The sequence below is a fragment of the Scardinius erythrophthalmus genome, assembly GCF_964197995.2.
Source record: "Scardinius erythrophthalmus genome assembly, chromosome: 1".
NCBI lineage: Eukaryota > Metazoa > Chordata > Actinopteri > Cypriniformes > Leuciscidae > Scardinius > Scardinius erythrophthalmus.
Window position 1 is genome coordinate 31,764,003 of NC_138221.1, and position 22,295 is coordinate 31,786,297.

General features: G+C 40.8%; 1 protein-coding gene across 6 annotated transcripts in view; it reads left to right on the top strand.

Annotated features, from left to right (window-relative positions):
* crebbpb (CREB binding lysine acetyltransferase b) overlaps window positions 1-19,363 on the top strand; it is a 63,695-nt gene extending 44,332 nt beyond the window's left edge. The window contains exons 5-32 of one of the 6 annotated variants that reach the window (XM_081359806.1): window positions 78-191; window positions 1,527-1,760; window positions 2,253-2,343; window positions 2,637-2,774; window positions 3,167-3,232; window positions 4,480-4,597; window positions 4,713-4,881; window positions 4,987-5,049; window positions 5,639-5,763; window positions 7,108-7,290; window positions 7,711-8,031; window positions 8,117-8,290; window positions 9,126-9,300; window positions 9,387-9,505; window positions 9,602-9,841; window positions 11,590-11,678; window positions 12,374-12,487; window positions 12,584-12,640; window positions 13,284-13,361; window positions 13,450-13,517; window positions 13,602-13,752; window positions 13,858-14,004; window positions 14,110-14,223; window positions 14,371-14,536; window positions 14,657-14,824; window positions 14,907-15,068; window positions 15,167-15,448; window positions 15,764-19,363. In XM_081359806.1, the coding sequence (XP_081215932.1) occupies window positions 78-191; window positions 1,527-1,760; window positions 2,253-2,343; window positions 2,637-2,774; window positions 3,167-3,232; window positions 4,480-4,597; window positions 4,713-4,881; window positions 4,987-5,049; window positions 5,639-5,763; window positions 7,108-7,290; window positions 7,711-8,031; window positions 8,117-8,290; window positions 9,126-9,300; window positions 9,387-9,505; window positions 9,602-9,841; window positions 11,590-11,678; window positions 12,374-12,487; window positions 12,584-12,640; window positions 13,284-13,361; window positions 13,450-13,517; window positions 13,602-13,752; window positions 13,858-14,004; window positions 14,110-14,223; window positions 14,371-14,536; window positions 14,657-14,824; window positions 14,907-15,068; window positions 15,167-15,448; window positions 15,764-17,995 (6,158 nt within the window). In that variant the 3' untranslated portion in view covers window positions 17,996-19,363. The remainder of the gene's footprint in view (window positions 1-77; window positions 192-1,526; window positions 1,761-2,252; window positions 2,344-2,636; window positions 2,775-3,166; window positions 3,233-4,479; window positions 4,598-4,712; window positions 4,882-4,986; window positions 5,050-5,638; window positions 5,764-7,107; window positions 7,291-7,710; window positions 8,032-8,116; window positions 8,291-9,125; window positions 9,301-9,386; window positions 9,506-9,601; window positions 9,842-11,589; window positions 11,679-12,373; window positions 12,488-12,583; window positions 12,641-13,283; window positions 13,362-13,449; window positions 13,518-13,601; window positions 13,753-13,857; window positions 14,005-14,109; window positions 14,224-14,370; window positions 14,537-14,656; window positions 14,825-14,906; window positions 15,069-15,166; window positions 15,449-15,763) is intronic. The other 5 variants (XM_081359807.1, XM_081359808.1, XM_081359809.1 and 2 more) reach the window with 5 other exon arrangements.
* The last annotated feature ends 2,932 nt before the right edge of the window (window positions 19,364-22,295 follow it).

Sequence of the window (22,295 nt, forward strand, 5' to 3'; positions counted from 1 at the left end):
CAAGTATGTGATTGCTCAGTGGTGTAATTTCTTTGCAGCATAACAAAGTTTTTATGTTGTTTTGTCCATTTCCACAGTGGCTCACTGCGCCTCCTCTAGACAGATCATCTCGCACTGGAAGAACTGCACCCGGCACGACTGCCCCGTCTGTCTGCCCCTGAAGAACGCCAGCGACAAGAGAAACCAGCAGCGTACGTCTTATTCACATTTACAAATACTCTACCTGCACTGATACATCCTCTGCATCTCTTTGAGTTTTTTTTCCAAGGAGTATTTTGACCATATTTTCAGAGATCTACTTCATGGCGCTATATGTTACGACATTGCATAAACGTCCCACCAGCACTGTCATGTGGTTTAATTGTTATGGTTATTTACTTGGGTACATTTTCCATAAAGAATGTTTACATTGTGTACATTGGCCATTATGCACAAAGCTGGCCATTCTGAAAGTGGTAAAGCAAAATAATTAGTTTAACGTGTGAACACAGGTTTGTTACTGTACTTACTGTGTGGTTCTCCATCTCATGCTTTGAGAGGCCGGGTGCGTTTATGTGAGTGCTGCCACCTGTAGGTCATGCGTGCATCTCGGCTGCGCTCTGAATGTGAAAGCATTAGACCAGCAGCAGATTCCGGCAGGCAGCGGGGCTGTAATCTGACACCGTGGGGGAGGGGCTCCACCCTTCGTTTTTCACAGGGGGGCGGGACACAGAGAGCTCCTGCTCTCCGATTGGACAAATCGTTTAAATCCCCCTGTAGTGGCAACAGAAGCACGTTCTCTCAGTCTCTCTTGCAGTTCTGCTCTGTGCCGCTGCTCTGTGTTTCCAAAATGGCTATTTCACTTCAGTCGCTTGTGCTTCCAGTTCAAGTGGAATTACTGCAAAATTGCAAATAGAAAATGTTTAATTTTTTTCATTTGCATTTAGCAGGCACGTTTATCCACAGTCATTTACAAATTAGTTATTTATGAAGACATTTTTTTTATATATATTGGGTAACACTTTACAATAAGGTTCATTAGTTAACCTCAGTTGACTATCTTAGTTAACATGAACTAAGAATGAACTATACTTCAGCATTTATTAATCTTAGCTATTCATTTCAAAAATTACTTATACGTTATTAAAATCAATAGTTGTGTTTAACATTAGTTAATGCACTGTGAACTAACAAACAATGAACAGCTGTATTTTTATTAAATAACACTAACAAAGATTAATAAATACTGTAACAATTTATTGTTCATTATTATTTCGCGTTAGTTAATACACTGACTAATGTCAACTAATGAACTTTATTGTAAAGTGTTATCTAATATTGTTTGTAGATATTACAGTGATTTTACCAAGGTTAAGGGTTGTTAGGCCTAATCTGAAGCAGCACCTTACATGATATGAAAAAAGTATTTTAGTAATTAGTAATAGTAATTAAATAGTAAAAATAGTAATTTTAGCAATTTTAGTACTATTATAAAGGTTTAATGGAAATATTTTAATTTAACAAATGTGTTTCTGTGGTGTTTGCAGCTATGCTGAGCTCCCCGAACACTGGCATGCAGGCTCCGCTGGGCCCCGTGGGCACGAGTCAACCCGCTGCACCCGCCATCAGCAGCGGCACACACATAGACCCCAGCTCCATGCAGAGGGCGTACGCAGCACTCGGGCTCCCGTACGGGAACCAGCCGGCTGCGCAGACGCAGGTCGCAGGACAGCAGCCCACGCAGACCCAGCAGCAGCAGATGCGCTCCATGACTGCTTTAGGTATCAACTTCTGAGGAAATCTGAAATGTTACGCGTGATTGAGTGTGTGGTATTTGAGGAATAGCGGAATATTGTGATCGATTCAATGTTCCATGTTCATTATTAACCTTGAAAGTTGCTGTCATTCTGTAACTTCATCTTGCATCATTTTAAATGCGTTCAGCCATTTATTAAACATGCACACAAGTGCAGATCTTTATAATGCATAATTACAATTTCTGAATGCAATTTATCAAACACTTTCAAAGATGCACACAAGTGCAACATCATTTTTATTGCATAATTAGATTTGCTAAATGTAGTTCATCAAATACTTTATTAATGATGGAACAAAATAAAGTGGAAAGACCAAAACTGGCATATGAAGTGCATCTTGGTCTATAAGCGATACATTTAGTTGCAACTGGTGTCAGTATGCTTTGAAACTTCATGCTGCTCATCATGTGTTGTATTCGTGTGTAACCCCTGTCTGGTTTCCCACAACATCTTCAGGCACTAACCAGATGAACATCGGCGGTAACGGTATGGCCGATCAGACGAACCTTCACACTGATTCCTCTCTCCCCTCATCCCTCAACAGCAAGTGAGTCTTTTCACCTTTCATTCCTCGCCTTTAACCTCTCACACACACTGCAGAGCCGGAAATGTTCGTCTGTAGAGTACAGCAATGTAGAAGAGCAAACGGTGTCAGTGTGGAATGATTTTTACAGCCGTTCTGTGGCTATAATGGGTTGTAATGTCTGAAACTTCAAGGAAATCTGAGACGATAAAAGGGAATTTTGACAAATGATGCACCCTGTTGTGTAGAAACATTGAAATATGAAGTTTTTGTGAAGTGAGATTCTGAAAACTAATGTTTTAATCCTGCTCTCACAGTCAGATGATGTCAGACGGGTCTAACATGGGCGGCGCTGGGAACCTGCCCACAGCTGCACCGCTGTCAATGCCCGGCATGAAGAAGCCCTGGCACGAGCACGTCACTCAGGACTTGAGGAATCACCTAGTGCACAAGCTGTGAGTTGGAGAAATCATATTTCACATTTTCACTCAGCAGCCAATTTGGCTTCTTAAGTTGCCAGCCATTCAGAACTTCTCTAATAGCCAAAACAAAAATATCAGATATAAACCAGCTTAGATTTAAATAAATTTAATATTAAATCCGATTCTAAATCATTGTTTTGCTTTCAGCTTCACGACAGTCAATCACTGTTTGCAGATATCATTCAAATAAAATAAAATGGAAATAAAACAAAATTCTCTGTGACTTCTCTTATGATTGGCATGAGTTTACCTGCACGTAGCAATAAAGACGCTAGGGCGAATTTTTTTTTTGCCCAAAAGTCTTGGACATGCGGCATTTTTGAGAACAGGCCTCTATAAAAAGTGGCCTCTTAATTGTCTCCTAGGGCTCTGGCGGAGCGTTTACCAGTCGCACAGCAGACGGGAAGCGCCGCGCTGCGGACATCTCAAAGGCAGGCTTATCGCACACCGGTCACGTCATTCTGTACTCGCGTTCTCAAGTTCAAGGCAGCAGTCCAAAACAATGAATCTAATCACAATACAGGCAAAAGTTCACTTCAAGAATGAGCAAAGTGGCGTCAATGAGTTTGAATTAAGGTATTTTAAAAAAACAGCGCAAACTAGCGGTGTAACGATACACTTGTCACGATTCGATACAAATTGCGATACTGAACTTGCTTATGCTTATCGTGATATTTTAAGCCAAAATCGTTTGTTTTAAACTAATATTATTGTTGTAATATTATTATCAGGACTCACAAATATTGCCCCATTGCATTATTATACATTATATTCAACATTATAAATGGTAGTTTAATGTGGTAATGTCACTGAAAATATTTTTTTCCTCGCGTAGTATTCACGCTTTCAATACAAGTATTCGTTGGATATGACGAGTTGTGCTTACAGCTCGTCGTTGTAAATCTGTTTATCACATAAAGCCATCGTGTCTCTTCAGAAGACTTGGATTTGGATTAGACTGCTCAATTGATTATTTTTACGATGGCTTGGATTTTTTAAATTTTAGAGGAATGGACTTTAAATGGAGGAACAGAAATCGCTCAGGTTTCATAAAAAATATCTTTATTTGTGTTTGGCAGTTGAATAAAAATCGTATTTTCTTATCTCGATATAACAATGTATCGTTACACCCCTAGAGCATACGGAAAGAGAAAGTGCGATCCATATTATTTCTCTATGAAGTATATTTATTCAAGCCACAAAAACAAACCCGTTTCTGAAAAATGCACAAATCACCAAGGGTGAAGTCAGTTCGCACATATATTTGTCCTTAATCGTTGTATTCTAATGGAAAACTATGGTGTGGTTCGGCATGATTTTGAACAGCCGGAGTCATAGTTGGGCGCCGCAGTTGTGCGTCTGCGTACGGTCATAGAAAACAATGCGTTCGAATTTAATTAATTTCCCTCTCATTGTGCGACCCTCTTTATGCGTTGTTTTGAGGCTTCGTTTAGGTGAAGGGCTCTGATAGCAATGGCATGCAAAGTGATCGAACATAATTAATGAATCATAACCCGCCGAATTGGCTAATGCGTTGAATTGCGTTACACGCCACAGTGGATTTTGACTCGCATTTGGCGGGTGTCACTTTCAAACCCTGTTCACAATCAAACCCTGTTCACAAATTATTTGCCAAGGGCAGTTCTCTTAACACTGGATTCTTTTAACACCCCTACAGAGTTCAAGCCATATTCCCGACGCCTGACCCTGCAGCACTGAAGGACAGACGCATGGACAACTTAGTCGCTTACGCGCGTAAGGTTGAAGGGGACATGTATGAGTCAGCCAACAGCAGGGTAAAGTACCTGAACTATCATGCTACATTTGAACTGTCCTTCAATATGGTGTGTGTGACTGTAAGAAGGCACCAAGTGGTCCATGTATTAATATATTTTAAAATCTTATGATCAGGATGAGTATTACCACTTTCTGGCTGAGAAGATCTATAAGATCCAGAAGGAGCTGGAGGAGAAGAGAAAGTCCAGGCTGTCAAAGCCACAAATGGGCGCTCAGGGTCCTCAGCAGCCTGGCCTTCCCCAGCCCAACGCTATGGGTCCTGCACAAGCCATCCGGCCACCAAGTTAGTGGCTTTGCTTTTTTAATGCTCTGATCTTCTGGATAATAAATGTTCCCTGGCTGCTTTCTTGATGTGTTCAGCTGCTCACTATAATCCTTATTTCCTCAGATGGACCTGTCCCTATGTCCAATGTGCCAAATCAGTTGATGGCCCGGATGCAGGTCCCTCAAGGTATAGTTTATCTTTTTGTATAAATGTATACACCACCGTTCAAAAGTTGGCAAAAAAAAAAAGTTTTTTTTTTTTTTTTTTTTTTGGAAGAAGACTCTTTTTCTCACCCAAATGGCATTTATTTGATCAAAAATACAGTAAAACAGTAATGTTGTGAAATATTTGTACAATTTAAAATAACTGTTTTCTATGTGTATATTTTGTCAAATGTAATTTATTTCTGTGATCAAAGCTGCATTTTCAGCATCATAACAAACATCAGTTCTCAACATCATAACAGTGTTCAGTGTCTCATGATCCTTCAGTTATCATTCTAATATGATGATTTGCTGCTCAAGAAACATTTCTGATTATTATATTTAATTAATCAATTCTTCTATATCGTCTACCCGATTCCTTTTTTAAGAAGATTTTGACTCTGAAATGCGTTATATTACAGGAATAAAGTAGGTTGTGAATGCCATTTCATGTTGACTTGGGAAGAAAAAAAGCAGTCAGACTGGTCATACTGGTAGCGCTGGAGTTACTCAAAAGCTTTAATCCCCCTTTTATCAACTTTTTAATGTGTTTTTCCCATCATGCTCTGCAGGAATGGGCCAGTTCAACCCCGTGACCATGCAGAATGTGCAGATGTCCCAGTCGCCGGTGGGAGCTCCTCGCGCAGCATCCCCTATGACCCACCCCCCTCAGATGGGCATGGGTAGTGTTCCAGCGGTGAGCGTTACCAAAGACTAAAGAATAACTCAAGACGCGTCACTCGTATTGTTTTAATTGGGGAAGAGTGCAACGCTCAAATGGAGGAATAAATCCCGCCTTCTAAATAAGAGCCAATTGCTGATTGGTAAAGTCATTGCGTCACTGCAACTGCCGTTAGAAGCGCCGGCTCCTATAGAAACAGTCAGACGCGCGCTTCCACTGCGCAATAGCTTGATCCATTATGAAAAATGTCATTTTCTGTCATGATTCGAGCATTTAGAAATGCAATTTATGAGACAGTTGTTGTCAGATTTCATTGGTGATTTCAAAATCGTAAGCTTGGCGAACAGTTTTGGAGATTTTGAGGTTTCCCCATTCAAAAGAGACCCGAGAGGCATTTCAAAGATGGCCTTCGAGTTAACTGACTCACTAGTGTGTTAAAACTAGTGAGCTGCCTGGCTGTCTACCCAGGTGTTACCTCAAAAAACGGCTGATTTGCAATGCTTTACATAAGCATCAAGACATGACTCACAATTGATTCCAATAACATTTGCATTTAACGTGTCGCTAAGCTAACAGCTCTATACTCTCATTAGAGTGCAACATTTAGATGCTGGAAGTAAAAATCCCATTGATTTTCTCCATGGGGAATTGATTTTTAACATTAACTTATAAAATGTAAATCAGTGGAATATACTATTCTGTACTATTTCAACATGTATAAAACTTGGTTAACACTATTTCCTGGTGTTAACCTGGTGTTTCCTATATTACTCATGATTCTTCTTCTTCAAAAAAAAAATTTCGTGTCCATCCACTCCCATATCCCACTGTGAATGATGTAATTGAGTCTCCTACACTCTGAAAATAATTAAATATTTGTATATTTATGCATGTTTTCAATAAACGTAAAAATAAATATTATACAAAAGTATTATATATATAAATATCTCTATCAACACCATCTTGTACAATTTGCATAATAAATATTTTTTTGCCTCAAACTAATGTTTGTAATATTGCGCTTCACCTCGTAGCTGGTTGGTTTGGTTCATGGCTTGTAAATATTTAGAAATCTTTATGGGGATAAATACTTCTAGAACCAATGATGGTCACTGTTGCACACTGAGTATAAAATATATAATGCAGAAATATTGGATAAAATAATATCTTTTTATTTATACATTCATATTTTTCAGTTGATTTCTAGACAACTTTGTTCTCGAGTGGTCTTCCATCTTAGATTTGCATTTATATAGACTCTCACTAGGAATTTAAAACAATCCTGTTTCACTCATAAAGAAAGAATGGCAGTAATATACTTCTGTGGCCCAATTCTAACTTCTCTTAATGTTTTTGCAGATGGGTATGTCTCCCTCCAGGATGCAGCAAGCACCATCCATGATGGCAGGCCATGCTAACAATATGGTGGGCCAGCCACCCAACCAGAACCAGTTCATGAACCAGACGCCCTTCCCATCATCAGCCGGGGGCATGAATGTGAATGTGAACCTTGCCCAGCAGTCAGGACAGTCTGTCCCACAGGTAATGTCCATTCTCCATTGGCGTTTCATTGTTTGTGGTGCTACTTAGGCATTCAAGTGAGACATTTCACCACCACAAACACTTCCTGTCATATGATGAGTGAAATAGTGCCCACCCACTTTTTCAGCTGTGTTAGTTACGGAAGTATTTTTCCCATTCATTTTTCCACAGCGATTTAAAAAAAATCTGTTATTAGCCATGAACCAAGCGAACCAGCTAAGAGCTGAATTACAATGATTGAAATGTTAATTTGAATCAAAAAAAGTATTTAAAAATTGGACAGAAAGTTAAAATACTTTATAAGTGATGGTTAAAAATGAATGGAATTTACTTCCGGAATTTACTTTGTAAATGGCGGCCAATGTAGTTTGATTTTGCTATATCATCTGAGTCGCTATGCCCTCCATCTCTCCTCTGCAGCAGCAACAGAACGCTAACCTGACCCTGAATGCTGTGGGCTCTCTCGGCCCCCCGTCCGCCCTGTGCTCCACCCCTCCTCCACCCTCCACCCCATCAGCAGCTGCTAGCCTACAGCCACTCCAGACCCAGCCTTCCACGCCGGCCTCCGCTGGAGGCCACGTCACGCCCACCCACATCCCCAGCGGCTTGCCCCGCCCTCCCTCAGTCCTGGGCTCCTCCCCTGCCCCCTCCCAGCCGCTCACGCCCCTGCAGTCCCAGCCTGAGCCCCCCCTGCAGATGCAGCAGCCCACCTCTGTGCAAGCCCAGCAGCCCAGCACTCCGGTGAGGATCGAAAACACAGCCTCGTTTGCAGTTGTATGCGATGACACCCTTAACTCATGTCATTCCTCGTTTGTCTGTCCATTAGCTCTCTCAAATGGCCGCTAGCGTTGATAATAGAGTTCCCACGCCTGCGTCTGTGGCTGAGACCCACTCCCAGCAAGCTTTGCCTGACTACCCTGCTGTTGAGCCCAAAATTGAGCATCAAGACGACGAGCAGGGGTTTGAATCCGGGAAAAAGCAGCCTGATATCAAGATGGAGGTGTGATATTACTGAAATTAAACTTAAAAATGGTTCAGCAGTTCTTGACTTTATTTCTTGAGTATTACATTACCGTGAAAAAGTTTGGGTTTGGTAAGTTTTTTTTTTAAAGATATTGGTACTTTCATCAGCAAGGATGCGTTAAATTGACCAAAGTGACAGAAAATATTTCTATTTCAAATAAAAGCTTTTCTTTTTAACTTTATATATAGCGAAAAATCTTGAAAAACAACCGTTTTCAGTATTGATGATAACTAGAAATGTATAATATCAATAATAATTCTTATAAAGACAAGAAAGGTTTCTTGATCATCAAATCATCATATTAGAATGATTTCTGATGGATCATGTGACACTGAAGACTGGAGTTATGATGCTGAAAATTCAGCTTTGATCACAGGAATAAATTACATTTTAAAGTATATTTCAATAGAAAACAGTTATTTTAAATTGCAATAATATTTCACAATGTTACTTTCTATTACTGTATTTTTGATCAGATAAATGCAGCCTTGGTGAGCAAAAGAGACTTCTTTCAAAAATACTGAGAAATATTACTGACCCCAAATTTTGAGTGGTATCGTAGGTCACGGCAAGATTTTTTATCCTTTTATAGATATTCACTGTCTCTCAACGTTAAATTGACTTTGCATTATTAAATTTATCTGTTGAAAGTTTAAACTGATTCATCTTGCTAACTCAAATACAATTTTTGTTAGATAAGTTCAAGTCAGAGACGCTATTAAAAAAAAAGTTCTCTTCCGTTCTCTAGTTTCACGATCTTTCCTTGCCTAATGAAACAGTCTTTAGTAATGTAATTCATGTTGTTCATTAGGATGAAGATGTCAAACCTCTACAAGTAAAGGAGCAGCCAGAGACTGTAGAACCCAAACAGGAACAGATGGAGACGGAGGAGAAGAAACCAGAGACAAAGACCGAACCAAAAGAGGAGGACGTGTCCAGCACCAACAACACACCATCCAGTCAATCCGCCCAGTCACGCAAGAAAAGTAAAAAAAATTCCTTCAGGAAAATACATTGTTGACTACATTCAGTAATATCTGTAATTTGATTCGATCACGATGATTTGTTACAGTTTTCAAACCAGAGGAGCTCAGACAGGCGTTGATGCCTACCTTAGAAGCGCTGTATCGTCAAGACCCGGAGTCCTTGCCCTTCCGCCAGCCGGTGGACCCAAATCTACTGGGCATCCCGGTAAATCCCATACACCTATTATTGGGCTGATGTAATCTCTTCAGAAAGATCTAAAAGTATTAGATAATCACCATGTATTTGATCTTGTTTCTTCAGGACTACTTTGACATTGTAAAGAACCCAATTGACCTTTCCACCATCAAGAGGAAGCTGGACACCGGGCAGTACCAGGAGCCCTGGCAGTATGTTGACGACATCTGGCTGATGTTCAACAACGCCTGGCTCTACAACCGCAAAACATCTCGAGTGTACAAGTACTGCTCGAAGCTGGCCGAGGTGTTCGAGCAGGAGATTGACCCTGTCATGCAGGGTCTGGGTTACTGCTGCGGGCGCAAGGTGAGAAGGAAAGAGTTGTTTGCTTACTGGTGAACGGTCCAATCCAACTCAAACTCCTCTGAAACGAACCTGAGAGCATCTCAGTCATTCCGAGTGCAGTCTTGTTTTTATTGTTAACTATAACGCTAACACTTTACAATAAGGTTCCATTTGTTAACATTTATTAATACATTATTAAAATCTGTTAATATTAATATAACTGAGCTAAAATGAACTAACAATAAATAGTTGTCTTTTTATTTACTAACCTTTATCAAGTTTAATAAATACTGTGAGAAATCTTTTGATCATACTTATTTAATGCATTAATTTACATTTACTAATGCCGGGTTCAGACTACAGTGTTTTTGTCTGTTACTATAGTTACTGTGTCAGGTTATGCGTTTTTGACTGCTGAACTCTTGAGGTGTCCTGGACAAGAAAACATGTCAGACTACACGTTGCTTCCCAACCAATCATTGCTTGCCGTCTTTAATAACATGCATGATGTCATCGAGAAGGCGGAACTACCGACTGAATTCCGAAAACAAGAGCGTAAACAAACAATGGTTGTACTAGCCTAATGCTAATTCCAGTATTCGTCGGGTTGCTGAAGCGCCTCCTTCAGTTAAGCTCTTTCCAAAATTGCAAAGTATCTTCTAGCTGCACCAATACCATCGTCTCTTTCGTTGCGCATGTTTGAAAGCTGTGTAGAAGAAGAGCTTCTGTGCTCCTATTGGTCAATGTCACAGGTGTGACGGAACCTGTCTTGGCGGACCGAAATAAAAATTAAACATGCTGGTCTTTCTTTCGTGAAACGTCACAGATGCGGTATTGGTTGTCATACACTATGACTCTCTATATGAGATAAAACGATCGATTCTTGTTTCCAGATTTGTTTCTGAACCGGGCATAATGGGACCTTATTGTATAGTGTTACCACTAAAAGTATTAAAAATTGTTTTTAGTAATTTAAATAAAGCAAAAATAAATAATGCCCTGGTTTCACAGACAGGACTAGGCCTTAGTTCAATTAGGATATGCAAGTATTTTTTATAAACGTGTCTTAGAAAAAAAACATTACTGAGTTGCATCTTGAAACAAACCAATGGCATTGACATATTTTAAGAGATATCCGTGCAAGTTTCTTTCCATTAAAACAGTTCAAACATGCGTTTTAGTCTGGGACTAGACTTAAGCCTTGTCTGTGTAACTGGGGGATTAAGTATTAGATAAAAAAATGTAAACACAAATTTTAAGTTTAAGTAGAAATTTTGCCTTGGCAATTAAATAAGTACTTAAATTATTAAAAATAAAACTGAATTAAAATTTTAAGCTATATATATAGAAATATAGGTAACACTTTGTTTCATTTGTTAACATTAGTTAACTACATTATTGAACTAACAATGTACAGTACTTCTTTAAAGTTAATTTCAACATTGAATACATTTTTAAAATAGTTATCTGTAACACAATGCACTGTGAACTAACTCGAACAAACAATGATCAGTAGTATTTTATTAACTAACAGTAACAAAGATTAATACATTCTGTAAAACACATATTACTTGTTTTTTGTTCATGTTAGCTAATTCATTAACTAATGCCATCAAATGAGACCTTATTGTAAAGGGTTGGTATTCAAGTATTCAATGAAACTAAAATGAATGACAATAGAAAATATAAAAATGCTAATTTAAAATAATTATAAATAATGCTAAAATGACTGGTTGCACTTCACAGAATTGTCTTTTCTGTCTCCACAGTACGAGTTTTCACCTCAGACGCTTTGCTGCTATGGCAAACAGCTCTGCACTATCTCCAGAGACGGCACATATTACAGCTACCAGAACAGGTAACCAATGGCGTGAGAAATGAGGTGGCGATGAACGAGTTTCCAAATGGGGCCGGTATGCACTGAGATCAGGCTTGAGATGTTTAGTGCTCAGTTGACTCCGTGTTGTTTGCACCTTATAAACAGAGTCATAAAAGCAAGTTCAAAGGTTAAGTGTCTTGCTCAAAGGTGCAGTGGTAATACTTTGATCAGTCGTTGTTGGATTTGAATCTTTCGGTTTACAAGCCTAGATCTTTGCTTACAAGGCTGCTTCACCCAGCAGACCACTAGTATTTGTGTGAATCCTGAAAACGTTGTTAATTGTCGTAATATTAAGAAATAGAATGCCTGGAAATGCTCTAGTGCATCACTTTCCCATGTTTCTCATCTCCATCTTATTGTCTTGTTGCACTCTTTGTTTGTTTCGTGCTTATAATTTGTTCTTAAGATCCTGTGGTCAATCAGAAAATGCATGCAGCTTCTCTCTAGTGCATGAAAAGACAGACCATCCTGTTGCTATCAACCATTTTTTGATTTAACGCTCATTTGTAAGTTGGATTGCTAACCTGTTCTCTGCCTCGGCCTGTCTGCTGTGTCGTGTCTCTGCCCGACCCCACGTTCTGCGCTCTTGTGCTGTGCTGCTCTCCGTGTGCCGGTTTGCCTGTGCTCTTGTGTGCTGGCTCCAGTTCACCCAAATATGGCCTTGTTGCCGACAGGTATCACTTCTGCGAGAAGTGCTTCAACGAGATCCAGGGCGACAGTGTCACCCTGGGAGACGACCCCGCGCAGCCGCAGACGTATGTATCTTCTGTCGCCCAGAAAGCTTTGAGGTTTTGCTTCTATTAAATCGCACAATTACTCTTAAAGAATGAGTTGTACATGTGTAAAGATGCCATGTGGAATGTATCTTATATGTCTCTCTGCAGTATGATATCAAAGGAGCAGTTTGAGAAGAAGAAAAATGACATGTTGGACTCTGAGCCGTAAGTCTCGTCATTTTAATCCTGTGTGTGTGTGTATATTTTAGACTATACATTTTTGCATACTATTATAGCAACAATATATATTCTTATGCATATGCATATTATATGCAAATAAAGTGACGAATGAATCGGAAGCACAATCAACTATGATGCCTTTAGTCTTTCTTTGATTAGATTATTGCATGCAAATATAAAATAATTAATAATTTGAATGCCACTTCCTGAAATAACTCAAGTTAGTTGTCAACAATGTTCAATAAATTGTTTTTGCACAAATTTTTGCACAATGCATTTGCATATTAATTAAAAAATGGCAGGTATTCAATTGTGCATTATGTGGTGAGCGGTACTTTTAATTCTGAAAAGTCACATGAAATGGTAATATTTTACATTAAGCTTTCATAATGTTAATCTCAACATTTACTAATACATTTAATCAGTTAACATTAGTTAACACTGAACTAATATTAACATTTTATAAACTAACATTAACAAAGATGAATAAATCCTGTAAAAATGCATTTGCCATTGTTAGTGCATTAATTCATATTTACAAATTAGGTCTTATTCTAAAGTTTTACTCATGGAAAAAAAAAATGACGTTTGTCAATATTGTTTTTAACACCTTACTCTGTATTAACAGCTTTGTTGAATGTAAAGACTGTGGCCGGAAGATGCATCAAATCTGTGCACTGCATTACGACATCATCTGGCCAACAGGGTGAGCATTTTGTCCGCCTGTTCTCCTGAAGTTTAGCATGTCATGATGTGATCACTACAGCTCCTGTTTGTCTCTTCTCCTATAACAGTTTCATCTGTGACAACTGCATGAAGAAGTCAGGAAAAACGAGAAAGGAAAACAAGTTCTCTGCTAAAAGTGAGTGTTTTTTATATATTTACCTGCTTGCCTCTCTGTCAGTGTCTGTTGTAGAGTGAAGTAACTCTGTGCATTTCTGATCAGGGTTACAGACCACGAGGCTGGGATCGTACATCGAGGACCGAGTGAATAAGTACTTGAAAAGGCAGAATCACCCCGAGGCCGGAGAGGTGTTTGTGCGGGTGGTCGCCAGCTCTGAAAAGACCGTGGAGGTCAAACCTGGGATGAAATCCAGGTAACGTCTCAGATAATGAATATGAATCCAGCATTTGACTAAGAATGGTTTTCTATGTACCTGAATTGAAAGAAGCTAATTTTGCATCAAATTATTTCTCTGCAGGTTTGTTGACTCAGGAGAGATGTGCGAAAGCTTTCCCTACAGAACCAAAGCACTTTTTGCGTTTGAGGAGATTGATGGAGTCGATGTGTGTTTCTTTGGCATGCATGTCCAGGAATATGGATCTGAATGTCCCTTTCCCAACACCAGGTATCATGCAAATACTGATCTGTCTGAAAAAAAAACTAAACAATGCTGAATTGTGTCTTGAACAGGCAGAATTGACTGATTGTCTCGTTTTTCTCCTTTTTCCAGGCGGGTATACATATCATATCTTGACAGTATTCACTTCTTCAAGCCTCGGTTGCTAAGAACTGCAGTTTATCATGAAATCCTCATTGGCTATTTGGAGTATGTTAAGAAACTTGGGTAAGTTGTGCCACCTTGATTAAGTTAAACATGCTTCCTTAAAGATATGTGTAATTTTGGTGTAACAATACATGCTTTCTCCAATCTCAGCCTAAAATTACAAGTCCATATTTAATGCACTAATGAATTTGATTTTCCCACCTACAGATATGTGACTGGTCATATCTGGGCCTGCCCACCTAGTGAAGGCGATGACTACATCTTCCACTGTCACCCTCCTGATCAGAAGATTCCCAAGCCTAAAAGACTCCAGGAGTGGTACCGCAAAATGCTGGACAAAGCATTTGCAGAAAGAATCATTCATGACTATAAGGTATGCCGATGTTGGATTTGTATTTTAATGGATTTGCGCTCTTTTAGGTTTCATTCATAATGGGTTAACATAATTTTGTCACAGATATGACTCACAAAATGGCTCACTTGTGTTATGCAGGACATATTTAAGCAGGCCACTGAGGACCGGCTTACAAGTGCCAATGAGCTACCCTATTTCGAAGGTGATTTTTGGCCCAATGTTCTGGAGGAAAGCATCAAGGAGTTGGAACAGGAGGAGGAGGAAAGGAAAAAGGAGGAAAATACAGCCTCCTCTGAGACAGTAGAGGTTAGACAGAGTGCCAAATGGTGTGAATGAGTATTTAGTGTAGTCTGTAGACATTTTTTCTAAATGTCTTGCATTTCCGCAGGGAACCCAAGCTGACAGCAAGAACGCCAAAAAGAAGAACAATAAAAAGACCAACAAAAACAAGAGCAGCGTGAGCCGCGCCAACAAAAAGAAGCCTGGGATGCCGAATGTAGCTAATGATCTGTCCCAGAAGCTATATGCAACAATGGAGAAGCACAAAGAGGTGGGACTAGACTTTTTACCTGAATACTATTACTTCCACTCAAAATTTACTATTGTGCCAAGTGCTGACTAGATCTCTTCTTACTTTGTGAAATCCAGGTGTTCTTTGTTATCCACCTCCATGCCGGTCCAGTGGTCAACACCCTTCCTCCGATCATGGACCCTGACCCGCCGCTGACCTGCGACCTGATGGACGGCCGTGATGCCTTCCTGACACTGGCCAGGGACAAGCACTGGGAGTTCAGTTCCCTGCGCCGCTGCAAATGGAGCAGTATGTGCATGCTGGTGGAGCTACACAATCAGGGCCAAGACCGATTTGTGTACACCTGCAACGAATGCCAGCATCACGTAGAGACGCGCTGGCATTGCACCGTTTGCGTGGTCAGTCTCCTCTTTGTGGCTTTGACAGAGCATTTGGATTACTGTTGCCATTGTTTGATATTCAACAGGTAGTTTGTAAAAAACTAGACAAGAGAAATTATACCATTGTATTGGCAATTTATCAAGATCTGAGGTGGAAACTATCAGGTTGCATGTTCGAACCTCGTAAGGAGGGAACCATTGCTCTAGGAGAACTGTGCCTGTAGCTATAAATATAACGCCAGTATACCGGCTCCAGTCGTGCAGCAGTGAATTAATATTCTATACTATGATTATCCAGAAAGCAATATCAATTCTTCTTCTGATTTCTTTCAGGACTTTGATCTATGCATTAACTGCTACAACTCCAAGGGCCACGAGCACCAAATGGTGAAGTGGGGACTGGGCCTGGACGACGACAGCAACAACCAGGGCGGCGAGGCCAACAAGAGCCCACAGGAGAGTCGACGCCTCAGCATCCAACGCTGCATTCAGTCGCTGGTGCATGCCTGCCAGTGCCGCAACGCCAACTGTTCTCTGCCGTCTTGTCAGAAGATGAAGAGAGTGGTGCAGCATACCAAGGGCTGCAAGCGCAAGACCAACGGAGGCTGCCCTGTTTGCAAGCAACTCATCGCATTGTGCTGCTACCATGCCAAGCACTGCCAGGAGAACAAGTGCCCCGTGCCCTTCTGTCTAAATATCAAGCACAAGCTGCGACAGCAGCAGATTCAGCAGCGACTGCAGCAGGCGCAGATGATGCGGCGGCGTATGGCACTAATGCAGGGCCGAGGAATGCCTCCGAGTCTTCCCTCCCCAACTACCTCAGGAGGTCCGGGGACGCCCAACTCTCAGCAGCTGCAGCAGCCTAACACACCTCAGACCTCGCAGTCTTTAGCCAACCAGCCCCAACAGACGCATCCAAACGTGGCTGCAATGGTGCAAGGCTTCCCCAGCCAACCACCGACACCAGGACCCCAGGGTAAACCAGGGCCGCAGTCCTCGCCCCTGCAACAGCAGCAGCAACAATCTCCCCTGCCCATGCCTCCTCAACAACAGCCTCAGCCCTCTCCGCAGCAGCAGCAGGCTTTGAAAGTTGCGCAACAAATTGAGATGATGACCAAAGTTAAGCAGCAGCAGCAACAACAACAGCAACAACAACAGCAACAGCAGCAAGACTATAGAATGACTATGAACGGCATGCAGATGAACCAACCACGCATGATGACTCCGATGCAGATGATGGGCCCTCGTGGTCCTCAAATGGTTCAGAACATGCAGCCTGGCCAGTGGCCACCTGGGATGCAAGGGTCCATGCAGAATCCGCAGGCGCCTCCAACACAGCAAGTGCCCCCGCAGCAAATGGCCATGGCTCCACAGCAGTCTCAGGTTGCACAGACGCCCCAACAGGCGCAGATGATGCAGCGCGCCTTGATGCAGCAGCAGCAACAACAACAGCAGCAGCAGCCGAGGCAAATGCAGGCCGTCATGCCTCCCCAGCAGGCGCAACCACAGGCCCCTCAGCAACAAGGCATGCAGCAAAGAGGTGTGGCCAGCAGCATCGCTCCAGGAGCACTGCAGGACCTTCTGCGTACGTTAAAATCACCAAGCTCCCCTCAGCAGCAGCAGCAGGTCCTCAATATCCTCAAGTCGAACCCGCATCTCATGGCTGCGTTCATCAAACAGCGCACAGCGAAATACCAAGCCAGCCAACCGCAGCAGCAGAACCCGCAGGCCATGCTCGCAGGGCAGCCGGGAATGCAGAACATGGGTGCGATGCAGGCCGGCCCTGTGCAGAGACCCGTCATGCCCCCCCAGCAGGCGCAGTCGGCCCCGACCCAATCCATGGCGGCCCTCGGCTCCCAGGGACAAATGATGAACGCTGCGCACAACGGGAACCAGCAGCTGTTCCGCCGGCAACTAATTCGTCAGATGCAGCAGCAGCAACTACAGGGAACACTCCCTACAGGACAAGGGAGATTCCCGCAGCCTCAAGGCGCAGCTAGTTACTCGCAAATCCGCATGCAGCAGCAGATGGCCATGCAGGGCGGCGGAGGGCAAATGCAACCCATGGCTCAGATGGGCCAGCCTGGCATGAGTATGGACGCCCAGCAGAATATGCTGCAACAGCGCATGCTACAGCAGCAGCAGCAACAACAACAACAACAGTTGCTGAAGCAGCAAATGGGCTCGCCGGCACAGGCCGCTTCCATGAGTCCCCAATCACACATGCTTGCAGGACAGGCGCAGGGAGCCCACCTGCCCGGACAGGCCATGGCTAATGCGCTGAGCAACCAGGTGAGGTCGCCCGCTCCCGTGCAATCGCCCCGTCCCCCTTCCCAACAGCCGCCACATTCCAGCCCGTCCCCTCGCATGCAGCCCCAGCCCTCGCCCCTACACCCCAGCCTGGCGGGACCCATGCCGGGCCCCATGGACCAGGCCCACCTGTGCACTCCTGAACAGAGTGCAATGCTTCCGCAGCTGAACACGCCAAACCGTGGAGGGCTTTCCAACGACTTGAGCATGGACACCACGGGCGACACGCTAGAAAAGTTCGTCGAGGGATTGTAGCATTAAGAGACTTTCTTTTGCGGAGAGAAAAGGTGTGTTTTGTACGTGAGAAATTAAAGACGACAAAATGTTAAGACTGTAATAGGTTTACACAACCAATGGACTGCTTCTTCCTTATTGGAGGGATTGAATTAACTGTTTAAAGAGCAGAATCACAAAGGGGTTTTTTTTCTAGGAGGGGATGTCGGACCGGACGAAATTCAGTCCTGGTCTACAAGGAGTTACATTTTTAATTGTTTTTTTTTTTTTTTTTTTTTTTCGGGAAGGGGGTTATTTTGAGCTTATGGACTTTTTAAATGGAATTTCTCAAGGCAAAATATTTGATTTTATTATTGAAGACTTTCATTTTTGTATGTTTGCAAACTGAAATGCATTTTTTTTTTTTTTTTTTTGTGAGTGTGTGCGCGTGTTTAGGGACTGTAAGATAATTGGTGTGGAATCAGGATCAGGATCGATCCTCATTCCTGTCTGATACGTATTCACATTTACCAGGTTTGGAAAAGGACACGCAGCCTTTTTCTCTCCAAACTGTGGAGTTTGTACAGAGGACCTGTATTCATTTGTACAGAAAGGAGCTTGGCTACTGCACACACACGAACACACACACACACACACACACACGAACACAAACACGCGAGCAGATTCTGAAAGTTGCTCTTATTTTTCAAGGTGCCCAGATGCGTTTATTTATTGGCCTGGATTCAGTAGTTGTCTCTCTTAAGATGTAGGAAGATGTTCCTGTTTTCTCGTTTGATCTCTGAAACATCGATGATGTCCCCTCCACCTCGCGTATGAGGCCGGAGCTTCGTCTGACTGCTGATTTGTTCAAAGAGTTCTTCAGTCAACCTCTTGTTTTTTTTCTCCTCATGAAACTTGAATTGAAGGTGAACGATTCTTTAATGTAAATCATGCAGCTTGATGACATACTGTAAATAAAAGGAAAAAAGATTGAGATCGCTGTATAAACTGGTTAAGATCTTGTTTCGTACTTATATACCATATTGTTAAATAAACTGTGTGCAACAGACACAATGCTTCTGATGACTTCGTCTTGCGACTTGTTCTCGAAAATCTCATTTCCGGCTATTTATGTGTTATCTTGCACCCAACTGTCTGTTTCTACCAGGCAGCAAGTGTAATTAACCATTTTAATGTATGCCTTCACTGTTTGATTGTAACTGTACAAAAAGGTGCTGTAGAAGAATAACCGTTCGAGTTTTTCCAGCGTAGATTGCAGTCTGTGCGCAACACTAGCTTCACTGCGCCTCCTGGTGTCTGAATGGTGCGACTGCAGTTTAGAGCCCTTGTTCTGCAATTCACCATTTCTGTGCGCACTGCATTGGTCATTTCACAGGGTTGGATGCGATAAAATTGAAAAAAAAAACAAAAAAAAAACTCGATGTCAATGTAAAATTTGGCCTGTTTATATTTTTGTTTGTTACGAGCAGTGTTGGGCAAGTTGCTGTAAAAAAGTAATTTCTAGCTTCTAATTACATCTTCAACAGTAATTTATATTACTGCACTAATTACACTCTTTAAAAAGTATATACTAATATATGCTAATCATTTTTCAAATCCCACAAGCTCGATCAGTTTAACAATACAAGGATAGACGTGAGACTGCTCTTTTCATTCTTTCAAATAAATGTAAACTTTCTCCATTCAAATAGACTGATCAGAAAGAATTTATATTAATGACATTAGACATTAAATGTTGAAATCCATTATTGTTTTAGATTGAATTGTTCTAGTCTATAGAAAATGTAACTCTGCTTTTTAATGCACAATCTTCTTCACACTGACAGCTGTCTGAGAAGTTCTAGAAAAATCACAGGAACTGAGGTACGTGTCTTCTCTTATTCACTAATTATTAATATTGTCTTGTGGAAGCTACATTTATTGGTCAGTGAGATTGCGCTGGTTAAATGTCAAAACACTGCTTCTCCATCATGTATTACTAATTCTTGGCTATTAGCCTAGTAATACTAATACAAAAACGTCTCGTTGGTAGCCCATTTCCACCACATAAGAAAAAAAAAATCTTTGGTGAAAATTGACATCAGTCACAACTGACAAAATTTGACACGTCACGATTATGACGTCATCATTTCAGAACTTTACTTCATAATTTTTAATTTTTTTAAACCGATACCAAGTCATTATGAATTAAATTGGGGCATTAAGTCATGTGAACATTTTTTATTGAGAAGTTGTAATTATGATGTACAGAGTAAATTATAACAAAAATTTAAATGGACATCAAATAAGTTGAAAATTGTCAATAATGAATTTGTCAATTATGAATTTACACAACGACAAAGTACTAAAAAACGAACAATTTTTCCTTTGTGTTTTTAGGGTATAGACATTAGGGGTGTAACGATATCCTAATGTCACGATTTGATACTTGTCACGATTCGATATTATTGCGATACTCCAAGACACATGGTAAAAGGTTAACAAAAAAAAATTTACTTGATTAAAATGCTACATTTGGTTTTACATTGTGGGTGTAAATGAATAGGCATGGACTTGGTGCTGGAAACCCAATGCGCAGGACAATTGTGACACCAGAATAAAAATATTCATGATTCGGAAGCTGAAAATAAAGAATTATTTTAGACGAATATTCTTGAACTCTGTCACTGACTAGATATATTTAAAATAATTCAGGCCACTTTTTACACAAATATTCCCCCATTTCATTATTATACATTATAATCAACATTATATACAGTAGTTTCATGTAGAACTGACAAAAACTCTGATACAAAACCTTGATACATATTGTTGCATTTTTGTATTGCGATATATTGTGAAACTATATTGTCATACCGTAAACGTTGTCAAAACTATCGGACCCACGAGAATTATTAAAAACGCTGGCCAGTAGTTGGCGATGTTGACTGAAAATGTAATTGCATGATTCACCGTTTTCACAAATTCACGTTTTTGTTGTTTACACAGAAACTATAACACTATTGTTTTCAAAAACTTCCACTTTGAAACACATTTTCAATGTCATTTTCATTTTCAGGTTTGCATTTCAACGCGGTTGTCTTGTAACGGCCAAAACGCATAAAGTTTTCACTTTTTAGTTGAAAACAGTAAACTGGCTCTTATAATTTTGTCATAATTTTTTTGATCACATAATTGTGAATTACTATCTCATTATTATGACCTTTTTGTCATAATTATGATTTTATTTTCGAATTTATACAGCAACAAAAACATCAAGAAAATGAAATCAAGCAGACAAATCAAAATAATTCGCACAATAAAAAAATAAATAAAAGTAAATAATAATAATTAACAATAGTTACAGCCAAAAACGTTTTAACCTTTGTCATTTTCCATTGCATATTCGAAAAGCATTTACCAAAGCATAGTTTAAACCTAAGATGAAAATGGCCTTTCATACTCATTTACTTTGGTCTAAAATAGTTTTACCAAAAACGTCAAATTGTCTCTTTACAGGAGCGAAGAGTAAAAAATTGTTTTAGGTAGGCCTGTGACTACTTCAGTCATCTACATTTCCGGAGCAACTCCTGTATTTCGCATTTAAATGCGGTGGTCTCTACTTTGCAGTGTGTACGTGACCCTCGGAGTGATACAAACGGTGAAATGGTCCATTTACCAGTGGCGCTTAACTAAATTTATTTTTCTTAAGATGTGAGATTACTCCGCTGTAGTATTTTAGAGTTCGCTGAAAAGTAGTGCTGCCACCATTGTATATTTTACAGGACTTTTCCTATTTTCTACCTCACAAAATGTGTGTTGCTGTTACCTACGTTTGGAACGCATAGGTATCGACAGGTTTTTCTTCGTCTCTCTCAACATGTTCGATGTTTAATCATAAACATCAGTTTTAACTACTGATGTCATCCGGAGCGCACATAGGTCAGATTTACAGAACGTGTTTAGCGTTCCAGTTGCGCTGCGTTCTATTTGTTCTTAGAACGCACACATGAGCAATATTGAAGACAGTCTTGCTGCAAAAGGCTGCTTTTAAAGCTTTTTTTCTTTCCAAGTTAAACGTTTAAAAACGCCCCTGGAGACCCAGCGTTCTTCATTTCCTCAGCGTTAATTCTCGCGGTTTTGAACGCAAGAACGTTTTGTGGGAACGGGCAGCAGCGCCGTTCAGTTGAGTCTTGCACGTAAAAGCCTTTTTATATAGGCTAGCTAATCCATGTAAGTAGTGGTTTATAATAACGATTGGTTAATAGACTGCATCTAGAGCTGAAACAGCATTCTCATTATGTTTCTTATGCACGCAGCATTATGAGCTCAAATTAATTGA